General features: G+C 44.2%; 1 protein-coding gene, 1 long non-coding RNA gene and 1 pseudogene across 4 annotated transcripts; 2 read left to right on the plus strand and 1 right to left on the minus strand.

Moving 5' to 3' along the window:
- Positions 1 to 3,931: 3,931 nt before the first annotated feature.
- LOC127543565 (cyclin-G1-like) lies at positions 3,932 to 5,290 on the plus strand (annotated as a pseudogene).
- Positions 5,291 to 9,025: 3,735 nt separating this feature from the next.
- On the minus strand, positions 9,026 to 9,834 carry LOC127545971 (uncharacterized). Its single transcript, XR_007949874.1, has 2 exons — positions 9,737 to 9,834; positions 9,026 to 9,118 (listed from the first exon to the last, which is right to left on the minus strand). It is a non-coding gene; the product is annotated as an uncharacterized LOC127545971 (long non-coding RNA).
- A 460-nt stretch (positions 9,835 to 10,294) lies between these two features.
- Positions 10,295 to 21,519, plus strand: GSTT2B (glutathione S-transferase theta 2B). 3 transcript variants are annotated; one of them, XM_051965593.1, is made up of 6 exons: positions 10,295 to 10,503; positions 14,544 to 14,631; positions 15,676 to 15,826; positions 15,970 to 16,143; positions 19,482 to 19,691; positions 21,098 to 21,519. In XM_051965593.1, exons 1-5 carry the CDS (start codon positions 10,392 to 10,394, stop codon positions 19,683 to 19,685), a joined length of 729 nt encoding a protein of 242 aa, XP_051821553.1. In that variant the 5' UTR covers positions 10,295 to 10,391; the 3' UTR covers positions 19,686 to 19,691; positions 21,098 to 21,519. The 3 variants fall into 3 exon arrangements, with proteins under 3 accessions (XP_051821553.1, XP_051820810.1, XP_051822336.1); XM_051964850.1 differs by having other exon boundaries at positions 21,121 to 21,519; XM_051966376.1 differs by lacking the exon at positions 21,098 to 21,519 and adding an exon at positions 20,856 to 21,090.
- Positions 21,520 to 24,419: the final 2,900 nt, after the last annotated feature.

Raw genomic sequence — 24,419 nt, forward strand, 5'->3', positions numbered from 1 at the left:
ATAGTTTCTATACAGAAAGAGAACAGCTTTTCAACCCTGAAGAGACTAATAGCAGACAGTCTCCAGACAATTGTTGGTCTCCAATACAAAAGGCTCTCCTAGAAGAGACTATTAAAAACCTTAAAAGAGAACTAGAAGAAAATTGGGGAAAGGAAAGAGAAGCTATGCAAGAGAGCAACAACTTCCTAAAATATGAATTGAAAAAGATAAAAACTCCTAAGAAGTGCAGGGAAACAGAATTTATAAATTGGAAAAAGAAAATAACTCACTAAAAAAAAAAAAAAAATTAGTGAAATGGAAAAAAAATCCATAAAGCAAAACAACTCAATTGGACATATACAAAAAGAAGTAAAAAAAGCTAATAAAGAAAATAACTCACAAAAAATCAGAACTGAACAAATAGAAATGACTGCTTCTTTGAGACATCAAGAATCAGTCAAGCAAAATCAAAAAAATGAAAGATTGGAAAAAATGTCAAATATTTACTTGGAAAAACAACAGACCTGGAAAATAGATCTAGGAGAGATAATCTGAGGATCATCAGACTACCAGAAAATTATGATGAAAAAAAGAGCCTAGATACTATTTTACAGGAAATCATCCAAAAGAACTGCCCAGAAGTAATAGAACCAGAAGGGAAAATAGGCATTGAAAAAATTCATCGAACACCTTCTGAAAAAGACCCTAAAATAAAGACTCCGAGGAATATTGTGGCCAAACTTCAGAATTTTCAGACTAAAAAAAAAATTTTACAAGCAGCCAGGAAAAACAGTTCAAATACCAAGATGCCATAATAAGGGTCACACAAGATCTGGCTGCCTCAACATTAAAGAATCGAAGGGCCTGGAATCAGATTTTCTGAAAGGCAAAAGAGCTTGGAATGCAGCCAAGAATAAACTACCCAGCTATGCTGAGTATTTTTTTCCATGGGAGAAGATGGACATTTAATGAAATAGAGGAATTCCATTTGTTTCTAAGGAAAAAACCAGACTTAAACAAAAAATTTGATCTCCAACAACAGGACTCAAGAGAAGTAGAAAAAGATAAAAGGAACTCTTGAGAACTGTATTTCTGTTGTGGATATACATAAAAACCATATGTATAATTTGATTTTACCAATATGACATAAAAAAGGGAAGTAGAAATGGAAAGGGGATAGTGTCAGAAAACTATCAGTATAATTGGCCATATTAATAATCAAATTAACAAAAACCATATGATCATCTTAATAGATTCAGAAAAAGCATTTGATAAAATTCAACATCCATTCCTATTAAAAACTCTTGAGAATATAGGAATAAATGGACTTTTCCTTACAATAATCAGTAGCATCTATTTAAAACCAGCAGTAAGCATCATATGTAATGGGGATAAACTGCAACCATTCCCAATAAGATCAGGAGTGAAATAAGGTTGCCCATTATCACCGTTACTATTTAATATTGTATTAGAAATGCTAGCGTTGACAATAAGAGTTGAGAAAAAGATGAAAGGAATAAGAATAGGCAATGAGGAAACCAAATTATCACTCTTTGCTGATGATATGATGGTATACTTAGAGAACCCCAGAGACTGTACTAAAAAGTTATTAGAAACAATCCACACCTTCAGCAAAGTTGCAGGATACAAAATAAACCCACATAAGTCATCAGCATTCTTATATATCACTAACAAAACCCAACAGTTAGAGTTACAAAAAGAAATTCCATTTAAAGTAACTACTGATTGTATAAAATACTTAGGAATCTATCTGCCAAGGGAAAATCAGAAACTTTATGAGCAAAACTACAAAACACTTTCCATACAAATTAAGTCTGATCTAACCAACTGGAAAAATATTAAATGCTCTTGGATTGGGTGAGCAAATATAATAAAGATGACAATACTACCTAAACTAATCTATTTATTTAGTGCTATACCAATCAGACTCCCCAAAAAACTACTTTGATGACCTAGAAAAAATAACAACAAAGTTCATATGGAAAAACAAAAGGTCAAGAATTTCAAGAGAATTAATGAAAAAAAAATCAAATGAAGGTGGCCTAGCTGTACCAGATCTAAAATTATATTATAAAGCAGCAGTTACTAAAACCATCTGGTATTGTCTAAGAAATAGACTAGTTGATTAATGGAATAGGTTAGGTTCAAAGGACAAAACAGCCAATAATTTTAATAATATAGTGTTTGACAAACTCAAAGACCCCAGTTTTTGGGATAAGAATGCATTATTTGACAAAAATTGCTGGGAAAATTGGAAATTAGTATGGCATAAATGAGGCATTGACCCACACTTAATACCATACACCAAGATAAGGTCAAAATGGGTTCATGATTTAGGCATAAAGAATTAGATTATAAATAAATTGGAAGAACATAGGATAGTTTACCTCTCAGACCTGTAGAAGAGGGAGGAATTTATGACCAAAGAAGAACTAGAGATCACTATTGACCACAAAATAGAAAATTTTGATTATATCAAATTGAAAAGTTTTTGTACAAACAAAACAAATGCAGACAAGATTAGAAGGGAAACAATAAACTGGAAAAACATTTTTACAGTCAAAGGTTCTGATAAAGGCCTCATTTCCAAAATATATAGAGAATTGACTCTAATTTATAAGAAATCAAACCATTCTCCAATTGATAAATGGTCAAAGGATGTGAATAGACAATTCTCAGATGAAGAAATTGAAACTATTTATAGACATATGAAAATATGCTCCGAATCATTATTAATCAGAGAAATGCAAATTAAGACAACTCTGAGACACCACTACACAGCTGTCAGATTGGCTAGAGTGACAGGGAAAGATAATGGGGAATTTTGGAGGGGATGTGGGAAAACAGGGATACTGATACATTGTTGGTGGAATTGTGAACACATCCAGCCATTCTGGAGAGCAATTTGGAACTACGCTCAAAAAGTTATCAAACTGTGCGTATCCTTTGATCCATCAGTGTTTCTACTGGGCTTATACCCCAAAGAGATACTAAAGAAGGGAAAAGGACCTGTATGTGCCAAAACGTTTGTGGCAGCCCTGTTTATAGTGGCTAGAAGCTGGAAAATGAACGGATGCCCATCAATTGGAGAATGGTTGAGTAAATTGTGGTATATGAATGTTAAGGAATATTGTTCTGTAAGAAATGACCAGCAGGATGAATACAGAGAGGACTGGTGAGACTTACATGAACTGATACTGAGTGAAATGAGCAGAACCAGGAAATCATTATATACCTCAACAAGGATACTGTTTGAGGATGTATTCTGATGGAAGTAGATCTCTTCAATAAAGAGAGCTAATTCAGTTTCCATTGGTCAAGGATGGACTGAAGCAGCTATACCCAAAGAAAGAACACTGGGAACTGAATGTAAACTGCTTGCATTTTTGTTTTTCTTCCCAGGTTATTTCTACCTTCTGAATCCAATTCTCCCTGTGCAACAAGAGAACTGTTCGGTTCTGCACACATATATTGTATCTAGGATATACTGTAATCTATTCAACATGTAAAGGACTGCTTGCCATCTGGGGGAGGGGGTGGAGGGAGGGAGGGGAAAAATCGGAACAGAAGTGAGTACAAGGGATAATCCTGTAAAAAATTACCCTGACATGGGTTCTGTCAATATAAAGTTATTTTTCAAAAAATTAGGGACTTTGGGACAAATTTTTCAGGGTGAGGAGAGGACAGAGTTAGGGGAGAAAGGCTGGTGCTCGGAAGCAGGGGAGGAGATAGTGTAGCAGGGGGGAGACTTGCTACCAAGGAAGAGCCTCTGTGAGGAGTTCAAGATGATAACTTGACACTCATAACAACTGAAGCCAAGAAAGTGCTGCACCAGCTAAATGTTCTATTGGTACAAGAGTCCAGATGTCAGCCAAAGATCTGTGGCTTGAGACTCATTGAATCTCCTCGTGATAATGGCCTTTGGGTGACAGCAAGACTGAGAGACTTTGTGGTGAAAGACCTTAGCCTAACTCAGTTCTTTGATTTTGACAGAGACTTTTTCTCTAGCTGTAAATTTCCTGGACAGATTTCTATCCAAAATAAAGGTACAGCCTGAATATCTTAGATGGGTGGGATTAAGCTGCTTCTAACTGTGAAATCAATAGAGGAAGAGAGAAATATCTCATTAGTCACTGATTTGATCCAAATAAGCGAATACAAATTCACAGCTTCTGACCTGAGGAGAATGAAAAAGATTGTATTAGAGAAGGTGCATCGGAAAGTCAATGTTACTACTAAAGGCTTTAGGTTTCTACAGCTTTCTTGTTTACTCATTCGTGGAAAATGACTATTTCAAAGGACAAAGAAGCAGAATTTGGAAAGACCAGAAACTCAGTTTAAGGATTATGTTTTCTAAATCAAAGCCAGCTGTATTGGCCTTGTCTATAAATTGTAATGGAGATTCAAGCACAGAAATTTATAGGAGTAGAATGACTTCAGAAACCTTCCAAGATAAAAGGTAGAGATCTAACCTTCTGGCAGAAACTTGTAGCAAAATACCTAACTGATTACTCATCTAACAAATGTTCTGAACCAAATGTTCAGAAGTCGAAGTGGATTATGGTTGGGCATATTGCACATCAGTTCAAGTATACTTATTACAAAATTGTTATGGGCCAGAACTTGAAACAAGATGCTTAGTCACTGGAGTTGATAGAAACAGTGCTTATGCACTTGGTTCACACCTTTGGAGTTCACACCTTTGGGAGAGTTCCCACATTAGCTCATATTAGAGTTCATACCTCTCACACCTTTAGAGTTCACACCGTTAAGAGATCATATATAAGGAGCTCCCACAAGCCAACTAGAGACTTTAGAGAGATTCACAAGTCAGGATTCAGTGAAAGAGATTCACAAGTCACAGCTCCCCCTCTTGAAGAAGGAGTCAATTCATTCCATATATCACCTTTGTGCTGGCTGGAGGTTTTGGATTCAGAAAGAGCAAGAGGCTGAAGCTGAAAGAGGTGAAGGACTAGCAACAAGACCTCTCAGAACCTAAGAAAGCTAACTGGGCTATTTTGGAAGAGACATCTGATCTGAACTTTAACTGTTGGCTGCATTTTAGGTGATTATTACTCTGAACTGAAACTAAGGCTGCCTCCAGAAGCCCCCCAAGAAACCTGCTCACAGAGAACATATATTTTTTAGAAGAGAACACTACACAAAATCACTCAGCTTTCAACAATCCCTGAAAATGGCCTTAATAGGATTCTTATGGAGAAGAAGTTCAGCTGTTTTGAAGGCTTATTTCACATCAGAATTGTGGACTCGGGTATTAGAATGAATTTAAGTTGTGAAGCCTGAAACACAGCAACTAGGTTCGCATTGATGTTTTCAGACTTGAGGGAAAGCAGGCTATAATCGGAAATTGATTGTATGCTGCAGTTGGAAGTGTGTTCACAATTAAAATATGATCTTCTCTGAAGCATAATACCTCTTCATTGGATCAGGTGGGGAGATCATTGAGGGTCAGACTCATCCAACTCCTCACTTCTCCCCCATGATCACAGAACCAAGCTGTCTTAATCTGAGCTCTGTAAACAGAGGCAGCAGTTCAGGACAACCAGAGGAGGGGGCAGGGTCCTGGGCCAGATCTGAAGTCAGATCCCCGGTTGACTCAGATGCCAGGTACATCTAGGCCTTCGAGGGAAAGGTCTGCCTTTGAGCAATGAGGGAGTTGTCATGAAAGGAGATGGGGAAGCCCCGTGTGCAGCTCTCTGAAGGCTTTGTCTGGTTTCAGCAGTGGAAAGGGAGAAGAAGAAGAGGGACTGGAGGTCCAGGGGACACACAGGGGCTTAGCTTCCTTAGCTCTTTCAGTGACTGCACAACTTGGTATTAGCAGCAAAGTGACTGATAGCAACAATAAGCCTCATCCTCATGTTATAGCTAAGGAAACTGAGGCCCGGAGTTCCCCAGATCATCCAAAGATGAGTCGGGATTTGGATCTGAGGCTTATTAGCTCCAAGTCCAGCAGACTGGCCAGTACACCTCCCTGTGGAGCCCAGTTCCAGGGAAGGCAAAGGAAACATAATTCTCTCAGAGGGGCATCCAGTAAGGAGGGATGTGGATGCACCCCAAGGATGCCCTGAACCTTCAGTGCCACTGGAGCTCTTTATCCTGGGACTGAAGGAAGGACCCCATGATTCACCTATCTCATTTTGGGGGGGCCTTCCCAACTCCATTTTCTATGGCTTCCCTAGCCGCAGCCAACAGAAGCCCCAGGCATTGCCTGAACCCCATGTCTTTTGAGGCCATTGTGTTCTCCCCATTCTGGCTGCTCCATCCCAGAAGCCTCTTCTTCCTTTGATGAGAGGGATGATGGGAATAATTTCCAACAACAACAAGCACCACAACTACTGTTTTTATGGCCCTTTAAGATATAAAAAGTCCCCTATGTGAATAGACGCATATCTGTATATGCACATGCTTGTATAAATGTATGTGTTTGTATATTCTTACACACGTATTATTTCTTTTGAGCTCCGGAGGCTTAGCTCAGGTACCAACCTTTTTCATGAGACCTTCTCTACTCTGCGCTGGTGTGTGTTCCCTCTCCTGAAGATAGCATTTGTAAAGTGTTTAGCACAGGTCCTGGCATAATCTAGGTGCTTAATAAAGGCATGTTTCCTTCCCCTTCCCTTTGTACTTCAATTTTCCTTTTGCTTTATTTTGATTTTCTTGTTCAGCCATTTTTCAATCGTGCTCCACTCTTTATGACCCCTTTTGAGATTTTCTTGGCAGTAATACTAGAGTATTTTGTTATTCCCTTGTCTATCTCATTTTATACATGAGGAATTGAGGCAAACAGTGGCTTGACCAAGATTACACAGCTAGTCAATGTCTGAGCTGGATTTGAACTCAAAAATATATTTTCCTGCCTCCAGGCCCTGAGATTTAACCACTGCACCACCCATCTTTCTTTAGTTGTGTATATGTTATATTTCACCCAGAGGAATATAAATTAGAGGGCAAGAGCTGTCTTCTTTTACGAGGTGTCTAATAAATGTGTGAGGGGGTGAATTGAAAGCCTCTCCAGCTTTTGGGAGGCTACACAGAAGGAATGTCCCACCATGAGGCGGCCTGCAGGGCTAGTGAGCTACTAGAATGAACCCACGTCCCAGGGAGATCCTGAATCCTTGGAAACACGAATGTGCGGAGAATGTCCTGGCGCCTCGGGCCTGCTCTCCCGCGCTGCAATAGTAACTGCCATGTATAAAGTGCCCACTATGTGCCAGGAACTGTGCTGAGCCATTGACAGATATTAACTCATTTACTACTAATACTAATAACAACTGTTTATGGAGCACATCCTATGAGCCAGGCCCTGGGCTAAGGGCTTCACAATTATCCCATTTGACCTCACTGCACCCCCAGGAGTTAGGTGCTATTATTACCCCATTTTATATCAGGGCAACTGAGGCAATCAGAGGGGTTTCCCAGCCTCCCACAGCCGGCAGGTGCCTAAGGCTGCAGTGGGACTCGGTTCTCCCTGACTCCAGGCCTGAGTTCCATGTTCTGCTCCACTGAGCTGCCCCTGTGTTCAGGCCAGGCGTCCCTGGAGTTCCTGACTCAGCCCTTGCCCTCCCCCCTTAGTTTGGCTCTCTCTCTTCCCAGCTCAGGGGTCAGAGAACAATAAACTTGGGCAGGACCATGGAGAGCCCTGGGCCCCTCCCACAGCCCCCCTCCCCCGCCCCAGTCCTGCCTAAGGCTGTACCAGATCCTGGACCTGGAGCCAGGGAGCCCTCAGAGGTCGAGTCCAACCCTCTCTTATTCCGGAAGAGGCCCAGGGAGGTCAGGAATCTCAGCCAGTTACAATAATCAGTTGGCTTTCAGCCTAGGGGTAAATAATGGTTGATCAAAGGAGCCTCTGCTCAGCTGTGCTGAGAACTCCCTCTGTGGGGATCAATATGTGAACCAAAGGGCAAAGCAGAGGTTTGTGAGCTCCTGGTCATGGGTTCTAATGGCAAAGAGGCCCAGTGAGGGGATTCAGCCTCAAGGCCCGTGAGAGGTGCTTAGGGAGTCCTAGCAAAGCAGGGGGCAATGCTGCCTATTCTTGTATATTATTTCCACTTTAAAAAAATCATCTGTGGTTCAGATGTTGACAGTGCTAAGGACGTGGGGGACACAAGTTTCTTCTCTTTTTTAGGAGCTGTGATCACCGAGGAGGCAGCACCCTAAAAGCAGTCTCCAGACCTGCAGACCGTAAAGTGTTGTATAACTTTGGGTTCTTATTCCTTAGGCTTTCTCATGCTTCTCATGTCTAAGAGCAAAAGACTTTTCCATTCACACAGTCCATGGCGCCCTCTAGCGCCCAGTTGATTTACAATGTTTTGCCGTCACACAAATGGCTACTGTGACTATTTTGCAGATACAAGAATTCCGCTGGGCTCCCGGAGAGCCAGAGAAGCAGAAGCTAGCTACATGATGGCAACAGTGTGTCTAAAAGTATCGCTAAACAAAGAGGGGAAAGCCGGGAAGTCCCAGAAAGCATCGGAGTTGATGCAGGAAAGATTCCTTTCTAGATTCCCATCCTCTCCTAGTTAATAATGTAAATTGCCCTTTAACTCACAAATCCTGGTCCCTTTGAATTCCAATAGAAGATCCGGACCTGTCCCAGCCCCACCCGGATCTGAGCCAACTTTGGGGCTACACCCGAAAGCCCCTGGAGCTGTCTCCTATTATAAAAAGGCCGCGCTTGGGAACTCCTCTTTGCAGAGATCCCAAACATGGCTACCATGTAAGCACCCTCTAGCCACTGGACCCTCTGTCCAGTGCCCTCCTTATCTCTCCCTTCGCCTATACTTTAACTTTGCTTATCCAATAATAAACCTCTTTTATCAATCTAGCTCTCCCGGCCAATAAATGCTTTTATTGGGAACTCGTGCTGCTACTAGAACCCCTGGCCCTGAATCTGTACCCCAAACCTGCCACTAGACCTTAACCCTAATTTCATTTAGGTTCCCCAAATCTAGACCTCAACAGGAGTGAGTGTCCAGAAGTGCGAATAAGTAACTGCCAGAGCCAGTTACTGTATCAATTCTGTTTGCTTAAAGCGTTTATTTTCGGGATAGTTTTATTCTGGAGTAACAAGACCTGGTTGCTGTATGGTTGGCAATTACTGTAATAGAAAAACCAAAACGCATTAGTAAGACCTTTTTTTTTTTTTGCCCCTTAAAAAAATAAATCATTGAGAGGCGTGTGAGTAGAGATGAAATCCATCGTGGGGAGATCTCTCTGGGCTCTGTGGCCCCCCAAAAGTGGAAGGGGGTGGGAGGGGCGGGAACTGGGAGAGGGGTTTCCTGTCCAGAAATCACTCAAAGTTTGAAAAAAAAAAAAGATTTGATTTAATTTTCCCTTAACAATCCCTCACTCCCTCCTCCCCCTCCTTCCCCTCTCTCCCTCCTTCCTCTCTCTCTATATGACTTTCCTCTCTCCATGTGTATGTCTCTCTCTCCTTCTCTCTCCCTCCTTCTCCCTAACCCTCTCCTCTCCCTCTTCCCTTTCTCCTTCTTCCTCTTCTTCTCCCTTTCCCTCCTCTTCTGTCTCTGTGTCTCTTTCTCCCCTCCCTTCTCTCAGTCTGTTCCTCTCCTCTCCTGTCCTTCCCCTCCCTTTCCCTTTCCTTCTCTTCCTTCTTCTTCCTTTCTCTCTCCCTTTCCCTCCCCCACTCTATCTCTGTCTCTCTGTCTCTGTCTCCCCCATCCCCATTCTACACCTCCCCCCCGCCACGGGATCGTACATTCAGAGCTGGTACAAACACGTCCCTTCCTCCAACTGGCCCAACAATCCCTTCGTTTTCCAGATGTGGAACTTGGTCCTGAAGGGTCAGAAATCGCCCAGGTCTCAGTAAAGACGGGCCTGCTCTTTCCCAGTGGATCCTGCTGGCAGGGCGGGGTCCGAGGGGAGGGGCGGGTGGAGGAGCAGCGCGGCGGAGCAGGGCCGGGATAGCCGGGATGGGCCGGGGGAACAGGTGGACGGGGCTGGGATCCCGAAGGAGAGGCTGAGTGGTCCCCCTATGTCCCGATCCGCCCAGCTAGTGACCATTTAGCCGTTTCCAGCTTCCCCGAGTCAGGCAGGCCCTCCATTTGTTCGTCAGCATGGACGCTACAAGCGACCTGGCAGCGGAGGCCCAGAGAGTGGGGGACTCGCTCTGCCGAGGTCCGATCGCTGCGAGGGAGTGGGGGAGCCACTTTGTACGGCGAGTCCTGGGGACGAAAAGAGAGACCGGGACGACTGTAAACTAGGAGCCGATCAGGCCTCCCCTCCCCCAACTACGGGACTTTGCATTGGTCTTCCCGGAGGGCGGAGGCCCGCACGGGTCCCATTTAGGCGGGGACGCCGGAGCCTCCGCCTATTAGATCGGGACCATCGGCTCTCTGCAGTTCTTTGCAGCCATGGGCTTGGAACTCTACCTGGACCTAATCTCCCAGCCCTGCCGCGCCGTCTACCTCTTCGCCAAGGCAAATGGCATCCCCTTCGAAGTGCGGAGCGTGCCGCTGCTGCGGGGTGAGCGCCCGGGCCGGGCTGTCCCCAGTCTCAAATTACCCCCCCCCCAAACAATCTCTGCCCTCCACTCAGACCCTGCCCCCACTCAGCCTGAGCTCCGAGAGGTCCAGCCCCGCCAAGACTGAAACTGGGGGTGGAGAGAGAACGGGGTTGGGGGGTGGGGGTGCTGCGGTGGGCTTTGGGCTCCTTGGGGAAGAGGGCAGCTCCCCCCGCCCCTCGCCCAGCATAGGTATTCGAGGGGGGAGACGGGGTGCAAGGGAGACGAAACGGGAATTCAAGACGCCTGGACCTTCTTCCTCCGGCTCGCCGACATTTGGGGGACCCTTTAGTTTAGGAGGCAAGGACGGGGACCCTACGAGTCACTGCGTGTGCCTCTCCACCACCTGCTTGCTGTCCAAAGACCGAGAAAAGCTTGAGAGGGAAGTGGCTGGAGCGGGGGTGGGATTGGCCGAGCAGCCGCCCCCATAAAGCAGGGAATGTGTGCTTTATGGGGGAGGGGGGAGGGAAAGTCCCCCATCCCCCTCCTTCCTCGCGCCCGGGGCCTCACTTTGCCACGGCCCAGACTATACTTTCTCCTTCCACTTCTCTAGCGCTCTCACTTCCTGCTCCCTTCTCTCCATTCTTTTCTTCCATTCGGAAAACTGTTCCCTTCTCCCTCCTACCTCACGAGCCCAGGCTGGACCTCGGACCCGGGGTGGCTGAGCTAGCCCGAGTCAGTCACGTGGTGAAGCCAGTGGGCCTCTCCGCTGGCCCACAGCCCGAGGCTCCCTGCCCTGGAGCAGCGCGGGCCTCCTGCTAAGCCTTCTGGGTGCTGGAGAGCAGCTTTCCGCTGCTAGGGAGGCGCGATTTAAAACCTTAACGACGTCAAACAAAACCAAAGGAAAACAACTAAACAAAACAAACATCTTTAAAGTTGTGTCCCCCGGGCTTACTGGAGTGGCCCGCACTTAATAGGTGCTTAATAGGTGCTTGTTAACTTGACTGAGTAAACTCCTAAGAAGAGACGCCTTCCCCCACTTTCTCTGCTGCTCGGTCTTAAAGAGTTGCCTGGGGACGGCGCAGAGTTCCTGGAGCTTGCGAGGGCCCCGCAACTAGTTTGCGTGTGAGGTGGAACCTATAATCCAGGCCCTCCTGGCTCCAACTTTTCTAGCCACAAGGCCAACTGGCTCCCCAGCACTAGTGCTGAGATGAATTGGAACCCCCACTCGAACCAGTGACAAAGACACTAGGTCTTTCCTTCTCCCCCACCTGGACAGACTCTGGAGGCTACTGCTTCCACTGGATTGTTTTCCTCACCTATTTCTATTGATACTACTTTTTTTTTTTTTTTTTTGCTTAAGTGTACCCTTAAAACTTATGGAAAAGAACTTTCTCCGCTCCTCTTCACTGACTTTTTCTCCATCCCTTTTGCTCTCTCTTACTCTCTTCTTTTTGTCCCACTAGCTTCCTTTCTCTCTTTCACTTTCCCCCCTCTCTCCTTTTCTTTCTTCCCCCCATTCTCTTTTTCTTCCTCTCTCGCTTCAGTTTTCCTTCTCTGCCCCACTTCCCTAAGCGATAGATAAAAGAGCCTCCCATCTTATTTCATTTTTTGACTTCTCTCAATTCCATGACCATATGAAACAGCTCGTCTTTGTTGGTCATCGACTTATTTGTTGAAAATAATTAGTTAAGTAGTCTAAAGATAATTGGAGGAAGTAGGAAAATCACAATTCTCCAGTCTGGCTAAACAAGAGAGAGAAAAGGACGAGGAGGAGAACAACAAGAAGCTAAGGGACTGATGGCAAACTAGAGGGAGAAAAGTGGATTGGAAGAGATCCTTCATTCTCAAAAGAGGATCAATGAGTGGAGTTGGAGACTGCCCTAGAAATCGGCTGGTCTCTAGAGCTTGCTGCTTAAATTGAGACTGAGTCATTAATGAATATAATTTGCATTCATAGTTTTAATCACCTGAACTTAGAGTCCTCTGCCAAATCTATTAAATATTCATTAGATGAACTGGAGAAAGCCCCTGCACCAATTGTAGTCAATGTTTTTTTTTTGTTTGTTTGTTTTTGTTTTTTGTTGTTGTTGTTTTGTTTTTTTTTCCTATTAAATCCCTCAACTTCTCGGGCTTTAATCCATCCTGAGCAGCTTGAAGTTCCAGTGGAGAGAGTGAGAGAATACAAGTCAACTCCACCTTAGTTACTAGTTTTGTGACCTAGGGCAAGGCCACTTAATCTTCATCGCCTCTATTTCCTCCTCCTTAAATTAGGAATGATTATAGGGCTCATCTCACAAAGTTTTTGTGAGAATAAAGAAGTTAATGAATTCAAAGCACTTTGTAAAGCTTTAAATTAATATATAAATATCAAGGGGACACAAAGAAAGGGAAAGGACAGTCCCCTGCCCCTGCTCACAATGTAAATGGGAAAGACAATACATTAAGAATGACTACCCCCCCCCCAAAAAAAAAAGTAGAAAAAGGAAGAAGGGCACCTAGAGTGGAGGCTAGATGAAGTCCAGAGGAGTGTGGCAATGAGAAATGAGATGGGTGCTCTGAGTGCCCTAAAATAGAGGATCTTCACTACTCAATCAGAGGGAGGAAGAGGTCTCAGGAGCAAATATTCTGAAGAGGAGTAAGTGTCGGGCTTGGTATGATCTAGCAAGAGGGGGAGATTTGGTGAGAGTAATGGTGAAAGCCCAAGGCTAGCAGTGGATAGATGAAATCCCCTACTAAGCTACTCTCCCTCCCAGCTGTATAGCACGTAGAAATATGGCATTTTGTGCCATTGATGACTATCGAAATCATTGATAAAATGATTGACTGGCCTAGGACACAGTGGAGAACATTTTCCAAGACATTAATGAGCAGCTTATGACTGCCATGAGGGTCTGAGCATTCAACCAGATCTAAATCTGCAATGACTTTTGCTTTTGGCATCATCTAGCCCACCTGGCTCCATTTTATACACACATAAAATAAGACATTGTCAAATGACTCGCTATAACCTACTTAGACCAGCACTACTAAAATTCCTCATCCACCAGCCTAATGACCTCCTCCTTCCAAAAGCCTCTGTGAGTTGATGGGCTCACACTGGCTACATATCCGTCTCTTCAGACAACTTCAATGTTCCCATATCTCATGGAATCACTTCTTTGCACCTTCAGAGATTAATTTCATGGTTGAGAGCTACCCATTGGTTTGGGCTGACTTCCCTTACAAACTATTGGTACGTGAGATCTGACCTGAAATTTCCCTGAACCCTTTGGGATCTGTTTTTCAGAAATTCAGGGTGCCTGGCAGACCATGCCCACTTAGCAATACTTTGTCACAAATTCTAGGGCAAACCATCGGGAAGATAGGTAGTGCCATAGTGCACAGAGTGTTCACCCTCCAGTAAGGAAAATTCAACTTCTGAGTTCAAATCTGACCTCAGACAGTAGCAGTGTCACCCTGAGCAAGTCATTTAACCCTGTTTGCCTCAGTTTCCTTATCTGTAAAAATAAGCTGGAGAAGGAAATGGCAAACTGCTCTGGTATCACTGCCAAGAAAGCCTCAAACGGGCTCACAGAGTCGGACATGACTGAAAATGACTGAAAACCAACAGTCACAAACTCAGGTGGAAGCTTGCCCTAAGGGTTCTATCATTTCCAGTTTAGCAACCAGGCTCTCTCTTTTGACCAGAATCCAGCACAGAGTAAGGGTTCCTCTTGTTGCTTCTTTCACTTGTTCTATCTCTTCTAGAATGAGGGACTTGGGCTAGAGAGACTCGAAGAACCCTATTCTGTTCTCCCTACCCTGACCTTGAGCTGGCCAGAATCATGTCCTTGGTTTCTGGCTGATCTCCCTGGACAAGTTCTTTCCGCAGGAGTGAGGACAAGAGTGACAATTCTACTGACCTCAGCGACACATCCTGGCCAGTTGCCCCACAGTGAGGCTATGGAAAAGTGCCTCACCCCTTCACAGATGCCCAAGTGACCAGCTCCCTGAGGCTACAGCTTAGTGGGAAGGGGAGAAGGCCTCTTTGCCTCATTAGGTACATCTGTTCTCTTTTTAGGGCAGCATATGACTGATGATTTTGCCAAAGTGAACAGCCTGAAAAGAGTGCCTGCCCTGAAGGATGGAGATTTCACCTTGGCTGAATGGTACCTTTCCTGGCCCAGAGCCCACTTCCCCTAGCACATCCTCCCGCCCTCTTTCACTCATGCCTTCATTTTGTTCCCAAATTTTCTTTCATTCTTTGAGAGATTTTTGGAGTGAGATGAGCAATTATTATTTTTATAGTTTGACTAGGGTTGTCGAGAGAGATAAGGAAAGCAAAGGAAGGAGAGAAGGAGGGAGATAGAGGATGGGCCTTCTGACTTTGAATGGTTTAAAAGCTACAATTAAAAGCTAATAGCTGGCCTGAGGAAATGGCACTGTATCACATTTTACATTGTTACATTAGATTAGCTTTCTTGGAGACCAGAAAGCTGTCCAGAGGCATAAGGAGAGAAAACAGGAGGGAGAGAAAGACAGATAGTGAGAAACAGAGAAAGAGAAAGATACAAAGAGATGAAGAGACAAAGAGAGAGAAAGAGGCATGGAATGGGGGAGAGAGAGAGAAGGAGGAGAGGAGAAAGAAACAGAGGCAGACAGACAGCAAGAAGGTGGGGGGCGAGGTGGAAGTGAGAAGCATACAGAGACACAGAAAGCAAGGTCAGAGACAGAATGAATAGTACTTGGGGTTGGAGAAAAGTGGACTTTGGGCTCTGGGTTCTAGTCCTGCCTTTGTCTGTAAATCACTCTGAGAAACTGACTTACCTTTTTTCCTCCTGGTGTAATTCAGAGGCTTATCCCAAAGCCTCTTTTGGCTCTGACAAAGATTGAAAGCCGAGTGCCAGGATGCTGATTTTGGGCAGAGACCATACAGTCTTATGGCCTCCACTCTCACCCCTCAGTGAACTCACTCTTACCTACACAGACACAGGCACAGGCATCACATACCCACAGGCACAATTTCCTGTACAACAATAGGGGATGAGGTGACCAAAGGAAATCCGTTGATCTTTTGAAGGAATCTGTTCATGGAAATGTATGAGGATAGTGCCTTGATAAACCTAAATTGCCCTGAGCTGGTCCAAGGAAGAGAATGATAGGAAAGCTCAAACCGGAGGGACCTGAACCAGGCTGTACTTTCTCCTCCTCAGTTCGGCCATCCTGCACTACCTGAGTCAGAAATACAATACTCCAGCTCACTGGTATCCTCCAGATCTGCAGGCCCGGGCACGGGTGGAGGAATATCTGTCCTGGCATGCCGACTCTATTCGAGGAACTTTTGGTACAATGCTATGGATTCGGGTAAGAGGGGGCCTGCCCTGGGGGATAAGGCTGAGCAAGTCTTTACAACTTGCCTTGACCTTATTCCTGGGGAAGGGTTGGACTTGAAGAGGTGATCTTTTGTGTGGAGTCGAGACTGAACCCTCATCCCCCAACCCTGACAGGTGCTTGGCCCTCTTGTTGATGTCCACGTGCCCAAGGAGAAAGTAGACAGAAACATAGCCTTCATGACCCAGCTCCTGCAACATCTGGAGCAGAAGTTCCTGCAGGACAAGCCTTTCCTCGCTGGTGACCACATCTCCTTCGCGGATCTGATGGCGCTAGAGGAGCTGATGCAGGTATGAGGGACAGAAGTTTGGTGTTAGAGATGGGGAAAGGGGAGTTGTTCAGAGCCGGAAGTGCACATATTAGCAGATGATAGCCACCCCTCCTTGTCCTCCTCAGCTCAGCCTCCTGGCTCCTTGCTAGTTCCCTTCTTGGGGGATGGGGGACACCTGAGCATGGCCCTTCAACTTTCCAGCACATTATTTTTTCAGAGCCCTCAAGCTGTTCTTTTATGGGATCATGTCACACTGTGAGCTAAGAGGGGGCAGAATTCTTATCTCCATTAGACAGTTGAGAAAACTGGGACTCAGGGAGGCATTGTCATCAGCAGCAGCAACGACATCAAGTATTCATTAAAGAGCTCTTGTGTGCCAGGCCTTGTGCCAAGTGCTAAGGACACAAAAAAAGGCAAAACCAAAGTCTTGTTCACTAGGTATTAAAAAGTCCAATGTGGGAGCCAGCATGCAGATGATGGGTTTTTATATATAAAATTATATACACAGTGTCTGCAGAGTAGATGGAAGACTATATATATATATAATTTATATAGTGTTAAAGGTCTGCAAAGAACTTTATAAATATCCCACGTACACCTCACAAAAACCTAAGGAGAGAGATGCTATTATTTTTATTTTACTATTTGAGAAACAGAGACAGAGAACAGTTAACTGACAGGATTAAGGAATAGAGAATGTCATGAGAGCTGTAAGGCTGAGTAACTGGAAGGATGATGGTTACTTCAGCTCAAATAGGGAATTAAAGAAAAGGAAAGGAAATTCTTGAGAGAATATGAATTTTGTTTTGGAAAAGTTGAGTTTGATATGTTAGAAGATGTTCAAGTGGCAGCTGGTGACTGAAGGTTAGGAGAGAATTTAAGGCTGAATAGAGAATAGTTTGCATAGATAACAAATGGATCCATGAAAGGTAATGAGGTCACCAAGTGAAATAGCTGAGAGGGAGAAGGAGAAAAAAGATAGTGACTTGAGGCACTCTCATGGTCAGTGTACATGACCTGAATGAACCCCACTAAAGAAGCCAAGAAGGTAGGAGAAAGACCAGGAGAGATGATGTCCCAAAAACCTAGAAAGGAAAAAGAAAAAGAGGAGAGAAAGAGAAAATGTAAGTGAAAGAAGCTGCTGAGAGAGCGGGAAAGAAGAAGGCTCAGACACTACTGGATTTGTCAGCTCTGGGATAGATCCTTGGTACCTTTGGAGAGCGCAGGTTCAATTGAGTGACGACATCAGAAACTGGACTGCAAAGGATTTCACAAAGAGAGGAGGAGCAACGGAGGTTCTGTTTGGAGACTGCTTTTTCAAGAAGTTGAGCCACAAAAGAGAAGAGAGATGGAGGATGGTAGTTAGCAGTGAGGGTTCATTAAAAATGGGAGAGATGTGGATATGTTTGGTGACAACAAAAAGGACATTAAGTATGGAGAGACTGAAGTTTAGTGAGAGTTGAGGGATGTTAGAAGTTATGATTTCCTGGAAGAAATGGAGTGTAACAGGATGGGGTGGTGGGAAGAAGGGCTTGTCTTAGTATTATCACCTCAGTATGAGAAAAGAAGAAAAATGGAGATAGTGGGGAAAGACAGATGAGTGATGTGGGAAAGGAGGATGGGAGAAGTGGGATCTCTTTGTCAATGGTGAATATGACAATGTGAGTGTCAATTTTTTTAGCAAATGAGGTAAGCTTCATGGGGTAAGGTTCTTGCAAATATGGCTGTGGACGGTGGGATCCTTGATAAGAAATAGAAAAGTTTGGACTGCAAGTGTTAGAACTGGGGACGTCTAAAAGGGAAGCCTTGTTAAACAGTGAGGGCCCTAGAAAGAGCATGTAAGATAAACAGGTACTGTCCCATCAATTTGGATTTGTGGTTTCCTCCAGCTCCATTCAATAGCATGAGAATAGGAACAGAGGCAGTGGATGGTGGGAACAATCCATATTGGGGCTTAGAGGGGCTTGAGACAACACGGCAAGGGATGTGAGTGTAGATCATTGGTTGAGTTGAAATGGTTCACCAATGGCTGAGATGGTGAAGTGAGGACAGTTGAATCCATGTGGTAAAGACAGCCTGGGAAAGAACAGAGAAATTGAATGGCAGGGTGAAATCCAAGAAACTTTTAGGGAGTGTAAAGCAGAGGGAAAGAGGAAACCAGGAAAGATTACGATCACATAAGGAATTTCAGAGTTCATGAGCATGGAAGGAGAACATTGTGAGTGGCCAAGGCTTTGACTATCTCTGTGTGGGACTGAGGTGAAGGAGTAGGTTACGGCCTGAAAAATAGCTAGGTTGAGATCCTGTGAGGTCTGAGTGTTTGAGGGAGTATAAAATATACAGGTTAAAGTACTCTGAGATGAGAGCACAAGCTGCAAAGGAGAGAGAGCCTTCCTCTTCCCTCAAGGACTTGGTGTTTTACAGGAAGATACAACGTGGATACAAATAAAGAAATAAATACAAGGTCATTTGAGGAAGGGCAGAGCACGAAATAGTAGGAGCTCAGGATGCTTGATGGAGAAGGAGGTGCCTCAGCTCAGACTTGGAGAGGGAAGCTGAGGATTCCAGAGGTGGGGAGTGGAGGGAGGGTGGTGAAGAGGGAGAAGATTCCAAGCTGGGGGAGACAGAGAGACAGAGACAGAGACAGAGAGATAAAGAGAGAGAGACAGAGACAGAGAGAAAGAGAAAGACAGACAGAGACAGAGAGAAAGAGAGAGAGAGAGACAGAGACAGAGAGAGAGAGAGAGAGAGAGAGAGAGAGAAATAGAGAGAGAGAGAGAGAGAGAGAGAGAATGTGTGTGTGTAACTGGGGAGATTGGAAATGGCGTGCCAAGTAGAGAAACAAGCTCAAAAGCCAGTTTGCTTGAGGTGATATGAAATCAGACTGTAATGGCCAGGATGGAAAGAGTTCAATTTCATCCTGGGGAGTTTGTTTACATGGTATCCTTGGCAAGGCAATAGGGAACTTTTGAAGAATATTAAGCAGGAGAGCACCATGGGTAGCATTAACCTGAGTTTTGGGAAGATGATTTTGGGAGCTGTGCAGCAGATGGACTAGAAAGGGATGTCTATTTTCCAAGTGAAAGACTATGAGTCCCTAGTGGTGGGGATCGTGTGAAATGGAGACAAGGAAATGGAAGCAGCATTTCTTAGGAAGGTGGAATTAAGGAGACTTGGAAGTTGGTAGGCCAAGAGTGGTCATGGAGAAGGAGATATCAAGGATAACCCCAAGTTTGCAAATCAAGGTGATTGGAAGGAAGGTAAAACAGAAACTGAAAAGTTTGGGTGGAGGAGGAAAAATTAATGGCGAGATGATGTCAGTTTGGGAAATACTGAGCTGGGGTTGTTTTCCTGCAGACCGTCTATGCTGGTCATGATGTCTTCAAAGGGCGGCCCAAGCTGGCAGCTTGGCGTGGGCGGGTGGAGGCCACCTTGGGGGAAAAGCTGTACCAAGAGACCCGGGAAGCCATCCATAAACTCTGTACAGATCCTAGTGCCTTCAAGGACATCCCTTCAGCCATGCAGGAAAGGATGAAGTTACGTCTCATGAAGATCCCCTAATCCAAGGTGAGATGGAGGGCTGCGGGACGAGGAGACTTACTCTAAAAGAGGGGAGGTGATCTGAGTGTAAGGAGAAGGGAAGAGAAGGAACACTTTTTGGCATCTTGCCTCTATTCCTTTGAGATGTAATCTCCAATGAGAACTTCCAGACCCTGGTTCACAAAACACCCATGTTATACAAGTGCTTTTTGGTTCAGGCCCTAAGGCTGGCTTCACCCCCGCTCACATCCCATTCTTCAGCCCAGTGAGGACCAGCCAGTTCCTCTGCAGTCCCCACTCTCTAGGTATTCCCAGCCTGTAGAACCTGGGATCCCTTCAAGGACACAGTCTATGGCTTCCTTGGCCACAGACCTTCCCATCTGTGAGGAATAAAGTGAATAAAGTCCTGACACCCAGAATCTGCTTCTGTTCTAGAATTTCTCCCTAGATTAAAATCCTCAAAAGGAATGAGCCCCAAGTGATGAAAAACATTGCAGACAGGCATTCCTGGGTATCTCCTCCTTCTAGAGAAATTTATGACCCATATCCACACCTCCATGCATGCATTTGTGCACACCAGGACAAATCAGCGCACCTCAAATAATCCCCCAACTCTTATAGACACTAACAAGTTCATATCCGCACATAACGGGATATCAGTGAGTCAACCACCAATGTTTGAGGAAAAAGGATGATATGAAATGCTTAAAATCCTCAGCCTGGGTCTTGGGATTATAGGTTTTTACACAAACAAATGTAACATTTTTTTTTTAAATCCAACACTAAAATCGAATAGAGAACTTCTCGTCTTGAAGGCTATTCAAGGAGAAAGGTCCCAGGGCTCTAAATGAACTAAGAGTTTCAAAGGGGTGGAAGAGTGAGTAGAGGGCTGGCTTTGGAGGTAAAAGATCCCAGAGCCAGCTAGTTCAATGTGCACCCAGATGAGAATACTCTTGCTACCATCCTAAGGCATATTCAGGGTCTAAGAATGGTTTCCCCTATGCTTACATCCCATTTTCCAGCCCAGTGAGGACCAGTCAGCTCTTCCGTAGTCCCTAATCTCTGGATATTCCCAGCCTGTAGCACCACAAGGATAGAGTCTACAACTCTTACTACCTTAGATAGTCTCAGACTTTTCCAAAAGCTGATGCATGGCTCAGGATAGGTAATACATTCTCTCTTTGGACACAGCTTATCCAAAGTTTCGGAGCCAGATGATTTTCCCTTCTGTTGATCTTCAATCTGCCTTTTAACAACATCTCCCCACTGCCCCCATTTCTGCCCTGTGAGGCAGAGGAGAACATGGTTAACTGCTCTTTCGCATCACAGATTCTCAACTATTTGATGACAGATTCTTCAAGAATAATTTGATATTATTGCACTATGAACTGGAGGAGTTGGATATAACCCACTTCCATTCTAATCCAGCTAAGGTCTGTGTTTTTATATTTTCCAGACATTCCCAAACAATGCTGTCTGTACTCTGGCCTACCTCCTTTCTCCTCATCCTCACTCCAGATCCTGGACCCTGCCCCTGGGGCATGGGACTCTGATGAACTCTCTCCAGAGCTTCATTACACTTTCCAACTATTTCCAAACTATATGGTTTCATGTATTTTACCCCCACCTCATGGCCTAATTCCCCTTTTTACCCTCTCATTAGTGCATAAATTTGTTGATGTCTGGGACAGTCTTGTTTGCTTACTTTTGTAATCCAAGCATTTAGCATAGTGCCTGATGTATAGGAAAACCGAATAAATGCTTTTTTGATTCATTTGTTTATTCCTCTATTCACTAATTCTTTTCTCTCTTTATAATGTATAGAAATAAACAATTTCATTGATTAATCACTCAACTCTTGGTCTCTGTTCCAGTTTATTAAGGAAACCAGAGAAACCTCTTTCCCCATTAGCTTTCTGCATTCCTGCCCATATCAGACCAACTTAGAAGTCTCAGACTGAAATAAATAGCAATGCCACAGTCTTTAACTTTACTAGTAATTCATCTCTGAAATGAGGATAATAATAAAAACACCTACTTCCCAGGACTGTTGTGAGGATCGGTGATCACACCTATAACAGCTAGATGTAGTACTTACTACCTTTCAGGCACTGTATTAAACACTTTATAATTATCTCATCTGATCCCCAACAACAACCCTTTCAGATAGGGGTATTATTATCTCCATTTTACAGTTTAGGAACATGGGGTAAATAGAAGTTATATGATTTGCCCAGGCTCACCCAGCTAATTAAATGTTGATTCTGTATTTGAACCCAAAATTTCCTGATTCCGGGCCTGGAGCTCCTGTGACAATGAATGGGTTCTAATGATAAGACAAACATATTCCTTCCAGGAACAATGCCAGAGTTAATGATGATTCCAGAGCCAGAAGGGGGGCAGTGACTGGCAGAAAGTAAGCTGTTGAGATAACCAAGGGGTAGGAAGTGGCTTGCTTGTAACAGTGGACCAGATGAGGCAAGTGGCACTGAAGAGCAAGAAGTGTACCCACTATTCTTCCTGGTCACTAGCATGATGAAAGATTTCAGGACTATGCTACCCTCAGTACAGCATCTCTGGACTGTTTCTCCAAATGCAATACATATTGTTGGGCTGAGTCTCAGGACACAGTTAACTATTTCTCCCCTCATGGTTTTGGGGAGGGGTAAGTTTAAGGAGCTTTTTTTTTTTTAATACTGTCCCTTATGAGCCCTCAGTATTCTGTTTCCCATTGATAACCAGCCATACTTCAGTTCACTTTTGGAAAAGCATTTCCTAAAATGGTATGTTAAGAATAGTTAAATTCCCTCCCCAGCAGCCTGGACTCTATTACAAGTACACACAGCTCTTTAGAATAGCGGGCCCTAACTGTTGCATACAGTGATGATGAAGTGTACATGTGGACAGAAAGGCAAAGGGTTACCTCATAGTTTCTGGTGATTAAAATTCTTCTCTTAAGAAACTATGGGACCCCTAGATGGTGCAGTGGATAGATAGAATGCTGCACCTGAGGTCGGGAAAACTTATTTTCATGAATTCAAATCTGACCTCAGACACTTCCTAGCTGTGTGATTCTGACCATGTCACTAACCCTAATCACCCCGGTTTTCTCATCTGTAAAGTGAGCTGGAGAGGAAAATGGCAGCCCACTCTAGTGTCTTTGCCAAAAATAAATAAATAAATAAAAACAAGCAAACAAACAAACCAACAAACAACAGCAGCAACAACGAAATAACCAAAGGGGTTCCTAAAAAACGGATGCAACTGAAAAAAAAAAAAATACAACTTAAGAATGTAGCCAATATTCTTCTCTGGTGTGAGGAAATTGTAGTCCTTGAACCTTTTGCCTGAATGGGGTGGGTGGTTTTCTGTATCCATCTGTGTCAATGTTAGCTCTCAATGTCTCCCATGAAGACATGATCTGCTTCTGGCCATATGTTTCAAAACTATGATTCCCAAAGGAGAGGGAATGGAATGCTCCCTCTGTCCCCATTTTTGTCTTCTAGAGGAGGCAAAAGTTGGTGTCTGCAATGCAGCCTTGGTCCTAGAATCCCTTATGCCTGACTCCTTTACAGATGGACTAACTTCTGAAATTCCTTCAGCTCTTTAAAGCCTTCAAAGATGCTGGCAACCCATTTGATCCCAACCAACAATTGCCTTAGTGATCCAAACAGATCACGGGGAAACAACCACCTTATTTACCATTTAATGCTTCACAATCGCTTTATTTCATGAGATCAGGATATGGAATGCCCCCCCTTACATAAGCATAGAATAAAAAAATTGAGAATATCAATGACAAGGATGTATGAGAACACTAGATGGGTTGGCAGCAAGGGACAGCAAGGGCAGTTGTGTTCAAGTGTATGAAGGGTTGTCATATAGAAAGGGAGGAGACCTGTTCTTTGCTGCAGAAGTCAGAACAAGAAACAATGGTGAGGAGGAGGGAGAGAAGAGGGAGTTATAAAGAGGAAGATTTAGGTTCATGTAGTGTTTCAGTTGGTTTTCTGGAGGTTTCTGGACTAGCCTTCGTTTCAGCAAAGTAATCACCACGAGAATAGCCAGAGATAAAGTCCAAATTCTTTAGTGTCTCTTTGCCTGGGGCTCAGCTAGTTTTCTGGAGGCCCTTCAGACCCGCCTTGATCTCAGTGGGAGAAGTGCAGGAGGCCAGACACCATGACGATGTGAGATGGAGTGAATGAATCTCTGAGTCCTTCTGAGTCTGAACCAGTCTCTCCCAAGTGCAGGAAGAAGGAGAGCCACCAGGAGCCTGATCAAAAATGGAATGTCTCTGGCTGAGTTTGTCCTAGCTTATATGCTCTATTTTAATTACATCATCATGAATCTTGTAGAACTATAGTAAGTACTAAGTACATGTACTCAACTAGAAAATTATTAATCCCCATGCTAAACTAGACAGCCATTGTCTTTATCAATTCCACTGAGTTAGCACCTTGTAAGAATCCTTGTTTTAAGTACAGAGTTCTGGCCCATAAAAGGTTCAATGAAGGGAAAACCCTCTTAATAATTAATAATTAATAAAAAGTGGGTTGGGCCACTTCCATGCCATAGCAGATCCCTGTACCTGGAGCCCATAAGCTGGATGGTCACTTGGGAACGCTATTGTGGAAAGGATTTCTAGCCAAATATGGGTGAACTTGAGAGATTCTGGGATTCTTTCTAGCTTTATGCTCTGTGATCCTTGGGGGGAGTGTATCACAGTGGAAAAAAGATCAACTTGGCTGTAGGTTGGGG

Source organism: Antechinus flavipes, chromosome 1 (assembly GCF_016432865.1).
Source record: "Antechinus flavipes isolate AdamAnt ecotype Samford, QLD, Australia chromosome 1, AdamAnt_v2, whole genome shotgun sequence".
Lineage (NCBI taxonomy): Eukaryota > Metazoa > Chordata > Mammalia > Dasyuromorphia > Dasyuridae > Antechinus > Antechinus flavipes.

Excerpts from the sequence above, each read along its gene's own strand:
- GSTT2B (XM_051965593.1), top strand. The coding sequence starts at position 10,392 with ATGGGCTTGGAACTCTACCTGGACCTAATCTCCCAGCCCTGCCGCGCC. Across the intron at positions 10,504-14,543 it reads GAGCGTGCCGCTGCTGCGGG|GGCAGCATATGACTGATGAT; the intron begins GTGAGCGCCCGG and ends TTCTCTTTTTAG. Across the intron at positions 14,632-15,675 it reads GATTTCACCTTGGCTGAATG|TTCGGCCATCCTGCACTACC; the intron begins GTACCTTTCCTG and ends TCTCCTCCTCAG.